At 44.9% G+C, this 6,573-nt stretch overlaps 1 protein-coding gene and 1 non-coding gene across 2 annotated transcripts; one reads left to right on the top strand and one right to left on the bottom strand.

The window, feature by feature from the left end:
* Nucleotides 1–2,313: 2,313 nt before the first annotated feature.
* IQCF1 (IQ motif containing F1) lies at nucleotides 2,314–4,172 on the bottom strand. The gene is made up of 4 exons (XM_038565277.1): nucleotides 4,036–4,172; nucleotides 3,741–3,851; nucleotides 3,506–3,568; nucleotides 2,314–2,770 (listed from the first exon to the last, which is right to left on the bottom strand). Exons 1-4 carry the CDS (start codon nucleotides 4,036–4,038, stop codon nucleotides 2,324–2,326), a joined length of 624 nt encoding a protein of 207 aa, XP_038421205.1. The 5' UTR covers nucleotides 4,039–4,172; the 3' UTR covers nucleotides 2,314–2,323.
* A 1,597-nt stretch (nucleotides 4,173–5,769) lies between these two features.
* Nucleotides 5,770–5,876, top strand: LOC119864823. Its single transcript, XR_005375308.1, has one exon. It is a non-coding gene; the product is annotated as a U6 spliceosomal RNA (small nuclear RNA).
* Nucleotides 5,877–6,573: the final 697 nt, after the last annotated feature.

The following is a 6,573-nucleotide window of genomic DNA, read 5'->3' as shown; positions in this document are numbered from 1 at the left end:
TGATGGAGCAAGGGATCCGATCTAGGCTGTTTGGCTCCAAAGTCCTTGCTTTTTACTCTGAGACACTGAACATAAAACAGAAAGGTAGGCAAGGAAAAAGGAGACAAATCTTTCAAAGAGTGACAGACCAGGACCTGTGTGAGACACAGGAGCAGGATATGGAAGGACAGAGCAGGAAATACAGATTCATGCTCCAGTGCAAGCCAGAGAGCTGGAACATAAGACTGCCAGGCAGCATCTCTGAACCTCTGTAAGCTGAAGAACTAATTTGTCAGGGCAGAGTAGAAGGAGCAGGACCAGACATAGGGCTTCTGAGCTTGCAGTCTGGATGGAGAATAACCCAAGACCCCAGGACTCTGTCTACAGAAAACCACAGGATAGCAGTGCCCTGATGGGCAGAGGGACAGCCTAACCTTGATCTCTTAATCTCTTAACCTAGGCCCCAATCCCACCCCAGGTGGCATCTTTTCATAGGAAGTGACTGTCAGTTCCAGCAGGACCAACCTCTGCTTAGACTGGACCTGGAGACCGGGTGAGGGACACATGGTCAATCCTTCTCAATTCTGGATCTGTAAGATGCTAGGACTTGACACTCACTAAAGGGTTTGGCTAGCAGTAGAGTGCCTTGTTTCCCATCTCTACCCCTGTGGAACCTCCCACACCCACCAGATTTGAAGGGATTGAATCCTAGTCTCCATTTGGGGCTGGAGGTTGAGGGACAGCATCTGAATTAGGAATGAGGACTGGGGCTATGCACTCTAACAATGTCCAGTTTGGGTCTCAGATTCTGACTTGGAGGCCATGTATGAGGATTCAGTTCCCAGTGTGGCAGGGAGCTCTGAAGGAGGCCATTGAGAGGACATGATTACCCATCCACTTGCAAGCTGGACCCAGGCAACTGAAAGTTCCTCACCTCCTCCCTCCTCCTTGGAATATGAATGCCACCCACCATTCCACAGTGAGAGCCATTTTCAAGGATACAGCCTTGAGAGAGTATTGTGGTTTTGAGAACATGTGGACAGTATATGTGACTGAAGCTTATTAAGGCCTCTATATAAATTTTAAGATTCTGGCAGGAAAGGGGCTCCTGGGTGGCTCAGTAGGTTAAGCAGCCAACTCTTGGTTTCAGGTCAGATCATGATCTCATGGGTCATGGGATAGAGCCCTGAGTTGGGCTCCACACCCAGCAAGGAGTCTGCTTGAAGACTCTCTCCCTCTGCCCCTCCTCCACTCTCTCTCTCTCTCTCTCTCTAAAATAAATAAATCTTTTTTAAAAAGGGAGTGGGGGGGATCCCTGGGTGGCGCAGCGGTTTGGCGCCTGCCTTTGGCCCAGGGCGCGATCCTGGAGACCCGGGATCGAATCCCACATCAGGCTCCCGGTGCATGGAGCCTGCTTCTCCCTCTGCCTATGTCTCTGCCTCTCTCTCTCTCTCTCTCTCTATGTGTGTGACTATCATAAATAAATAAAAATTTAAAAAAAAATAAAAAATAAATAAATAAATAAATAAATAAATAAATAAATAAATAAATAAAAAGGGAGTGGGAACACCTGGCTGGGTGGCACAGTGGTTGAGCGTCTGCCTTCAGCTCAGGGCGTGATCCTGGGGGTACCGGGATCGAGTCCCACATCAGGCTCCCTGCAGGGAATCTGCTTCTCCCTTCGGCTACATCTCTGCCTCTTTGTCTCTCATGAATAAATAAAATCTTTAAAAAATAAAAAGGTTCTGGCAGGCAGGTGAAATCTCCTCACCTGGCAGCCACCCAAGACAAGCTTCATACGTAAGTTCACTCGCTTATTAAAACTGTCACCTGCCAATCTGGAATGGCCGGCCTCCTCCTTCCATCTCTCCTTGCCCTCTGTATATGGGGCCAGTTCATGAACTGATGCGAGCCACAATCACAGAGCTTGGGGTGGATAGGTTCTTCTCAATCATGGGGGTAAGAGAACAAGCCCTGAGCAACTACAACTGGGTGGCTGAATTCTTGACAAACGTGCTGCCATTACTGTCACTAACCACTTCCCTCCAGACCTCTATTATATGCAACCTTGGGGAGGGGCACCATTTACATGAAGGATGCTCCCTTCATTAGCCAACATGGCAGATCTGTTCCACCAACTTTTCTACTTATGGCAGACCTTGCTAATTAATCAGTCTCTGCTGAGTCTGGGCAAAGCTTCAGAATCCTTCCCCTCAAATAAACTTGGGGCCTCGGACAACCCCTACCCATTCCTCAGTGTTAGCATATGAAATGCTAAGTATCTGCCATCACTTGCCCTGACCTCCTGGAACTTGTGAAACAGAGAGGCAGGGGGAAGACCACTTCACTGCTTTATTGGGAGGGGAATACACTCTGACACAATGCAAGGCCCTGAGCCCATCAAGATCTCTAGCTCGAGATGCAGCTGGTTGGCAGTGACTCTGTAGTGTCCCTTGATGAAACCCCGGGAAGCACAAGAGTGGCACCTCCAGTAAGCCTGGATAATGCGGGCAGCATTGAGCAAACGGCAATAGCGCCTATGAATGCGCCACATGCGGACCCAGGACTGCAGCTTGACTGCTGCCCACTCCTTCCGTGTAAAGGTTTCCAATGCTGCACGCCGCCTCCTCTCCATCAGCTTTGTCAGGATTTGCTTCCACCAGCGCTGAATGACCATCACTCTGATTACTGCATGCAGCAGTGTCCGGCGCACCAAGGTACCCCGCCACCAGGCCTGGATCTTTATGACTTCCGGATCACTGGTAGAGGGCTCATTTTGGTCTCCTGGGATCTTGCAAGAAGAAAGAGGGGACATTCAGAGAATGTTCTCCACCCACATGAGTCCTAGGGCATGCCAGAAAGGGACCCTGATTCCCTATCAACAATCAGCCCTTCTTCTGAAGCTCAGGAGCACTGGACAAGGCACTGGATGGAACCAGAAGATCAAGTAGGTGTCTTGTCTCTACCACTCTCTGGTTAATGGACATGGACCCAACATGTTGACCTCTGAATCTCAAAGTCCCCATCTATAAAATGGGAGTACATCTGTCCTGTCTACCCAGTTTTATATTGGATCAACTTGGCCAACCTAGGGCAAGAAAACCATAATCTATGGAGCAAAGAATTACATGTTCCACCTGAATGTGTCCAACTGATCAGGACCTAGGATCCTTCCCTTCAATCCCACCCACTTGCTAGAGAAGTAACATCATTTTCTAATCCTGTCCTTTCATCCTTGACTCCAGATCCAAGTCACAACCTGCTCTCTTCCTCTTCCATGTTACAGTATTGTTCCCCCCCCATAAAGTTCTACCTTTTATCTCTTCCCCATCCTTATTTTTCTTGACTTTCACACTTTGTCTTAATTAATGAGCAAACATACTTGCACAAGCTCAAATACACACACACACACACACACAAAATTGATTAAGCCCAGCCTCCCATACATTGCCCATTCCATTCCACAAACACAGCCCCTAGATTCCCAGCCCCAGCCCTGTGTGGTCTTGAGGGAGGGGGCTCATACTTTTTTAACTTCCTTATTAGCATCCTCCACTTTCTTTGTCTCCTCTGTATTTATATCATCAGCCTGAAAAAGAAATGGGGAAAGAGAACAAACAAGAATGAGTTTATTCCTGTTCTTAGCTCTAGATCATGCAAAAAAAAAAAAAAAAAACAAAACAAAACAAAAAAACAAAAAACAGTAGCCACAAGGACTAAGACACAAGGTCCAGAGAAATCCAAATCAGGGTTCTTCCTACCTCCACCTTATTCTCTGAGGCCAGTGGTTCTGAGGCTAAATCGGTTGGTTCCTCTTCCTGCTGAGGCTCATCTTCAGGGAGTTCACCAATATTTTCAGGCTGGTCCTTCTCCTGAAATCAGCAGTTAGGGAAAAGGCAAGAGTAAAGTTACCCTCCTTCCCTCTTCATTTAGTATCCCACACATCCCCAGCTTCTGGGACTTCCCAGAGTATTCACATGCCAGAGAATTCCTTCATCCTGAGAGATCTATGGGGACATCCCTAAAAAGCCTGGATTGTCTGTCTCTTTTACTCACCATTGGTCCCACATGGATTGGGGTGTAGATGGTTCAAATCCCCTCAGGTCTGTGTTCCTCTAGCCATGGATGGGTAGATAGAGTGGAAGGGAAGACCTATGATGTCATAAAGGCAGCTATGACTCAGGCACAAGATAGTTGAGCCACCAGTAGTTGAGCTCCCTCCAAGGAAAAGACAAACGTGTTGTGCATTCTTTTCTGCTGGAAATGGCCAAAGCTCTGAATACCAAAGCAAGACACCAGAAATGCTGGCCCATTGATGTAAAGGTGTGTAAAAACAACCAGTCATTGGTAATATTCCCAGTTGGTAGACTTAATATATTTTCTTAAAGATGTTATTTATTTATTCATGAGAGAGACAAGACACACACAGAGAGGCAGAGACACAGGCAGAGAGAGAAGCAGGCTCCATGCAGGGAGCCCAATGCGGGACTCGATCCAGGGACTCCAGAACCATGCCCTGAACCAAAGGCAGACGCTTAACCACTGAGCCACCAGGGAGTCCCATATTCCCAGTTAGTAAACTTGAGAATTGATTTAAGTTTAACTTAATCCCGGGTCTCCAGGATCACGCCCTGGGCGGAAGGCAGGCGCTAAACCGCTGAGCCACCGGGGCTGCCCCTAATTTAAAGTTTTAAAAAAGATGGCACCAGTAAATCCTTACCTATCAGTAAGTACTTTAAATGTAAGTTGGGGGCAGCCCCAGTGGCGCAGCGGTTTAGAGCTGCCTGCAGCCCAGGGCGTGATCCTGGAGACCCTGGATCGAGTCCCACGTCGGGCTCTCTGCATGGTGCCTGCTTCTCCTTCTGCCTGTGTCTCTGCCTCTCTCTCTCTCTCTGTGACTCTGTGAATAAATAAATAAAATCTTAAAAAATAAATAAATAAATGTAAGTGGGTTAAATTCTCCAATCAAAAGACAGAGTGACTAAATGGACAAAACAAAAATGACCCAAGTATTTACAGAGACTGCTTTACAGAGACTCACTTCAACTTTAAGGATACCATATAAGGGATGCCTGGGTGGCTCAGCAGTTGAGCGTCTGCCTTTGGCCCGGGGCATGATCCTGGGGTCCTGGGATCAAGTCCCACATCAGGCTCCCTGTGAGGAGCCTGCTTCTCCCTCTGCCTATGTCTCTGCCTTCTCTCTGTGTCTCTCATGAATAAATAAAATCTTTAAAAAAAAAAAAAAAAGGATACATACCATATAAGATAAAAGTGAAGGGATGGAAAAAGAGATTCCATACAAATGGAACCAGAGACTTACATTATCTGATTTCAAGACTTAACTGTCTTGAAAGACTATAAAGTTACAATAATCAAGACAATGTGGTTTTAGTGTAAGATGATACAAACAGATCAATGAAACAGAATAAAGAAGTCAGAAATAGACGCACGTTTACACAATGTATTGATTTTTTTTTAATCCAGAAAATTTAGTGCAGAAAGGAAATGCGTCTTCAATGGGGGGGGGAAAGGAATCTTGACCCTTATCTAAAATTATAGACAACACACACAACACACATGAGACAGGATGGGTCATAGGCCTAAACAAAACTAAAGCTAAAACTGTAAAGCTTGTAGAAGAAAACCCATGAGAATTATTTTGTGACCTTGGAGTTGACAAAGATTTCTTAGACATGACAGAGAAAACACTAAGTATAAAAGATAGAATGACTTCATCCAAATTAAAACTGTCTTTTCACCAAAAGACAGCATTTTTAAAAGTCAGCTGGGGAGCTCACTCCAGCAGCACATATATTAAAACTGGAATGATACAGAGAAGATTAGCATGGCCCCTATGCAACCATGACACACAAATATCTGAAATGTTCCATATTTTTCAGCATGGTGACCAAAGTCAACAAGACTATATGGTGAGTTTGAAAGTTGCTAAGAGAGTAAATCTTAAAAATTCTCTTAAAACTGACTGGGTGGCCCAGTCAGTCAAGCGTTTGGCCAGCTCAGGTCATGATCTCAGGTACTTGGGATTGAGCCTCACATCTGCACTCCATCCTCAGCAAGATGTCTGCTTGTCCCTCTGCCTCTGCCTCTCCCCCTACTTGTTCTCTCTCTCTCTCTCTCTCAAATGAATAAATAAAAACTTTCCCAAAAAAAGTTATCTTAACAAGAAAAAAACCCCTCTGGAACTGTGTAGTGATAGATGTTAACTGGACTTATTGTGGTAAGGATTTTGCAATATATACAAATATCAAATCATGCTGTACATCTGAAACTAATATAATCCTGTATGTCAATTATACCTCAAATTTTTAAAAGGTCAAAAAAAATTTTTTTAAGGTCACAGGCTGAGGAAAAGAACATTTGAGAGAGAGAGAATGTATATATTGTGTATATATACATTATACATATACATATATACATATACATATGTATACATTATACATATACAAAGATGTCATATCCTGGCTAGAACTTCTGCAACTTGAGAATAAAGATAAGAAACCCAATAAAATGTCCAAAGACTTAAATCAATACTTCATAAAAGAAGATATACAGGGACACTTGGCTGGCTCAGTA

This window comes from Canis lupus, chromosome 20 (genome assembly GCF_011100685.1).
Source record: "Canis lupus familiaris isolate Mischka breed German Shepherd chromosome 20, alternate assembly UU_Cfam_GSD_1.0, whole genome shotgun sequence".
Lineage (NCBI taxonomy): Eukaryota > Metazoa > Chordata > Mammalia > Carnivora > Canidae > Canis > Canis lupus.
This window is presented reverse-complemented; position numbering and strand designations above follow the sequence as displayed.

Bases quoted from the DNA above. Each gene is read 5' to 3' on its own strand.
- IQCF1 (XM_038565277.1), bottom strand. The intron at 3,569-3,740 runs GTAGGAAGAACC...TTTCTTTTTCAG, and splicing joins CCTCAGAGAATAAGGTGGAG to GCTGATGATATAAATACAGA. The intron at 2,771-3,505 runs GTATGAGCCCCC...TCTTCTTGCAAG, and splicing joins CTAATAAGGAAGTTAAAAAA to ATCCCAGGAGACCAAAATGA.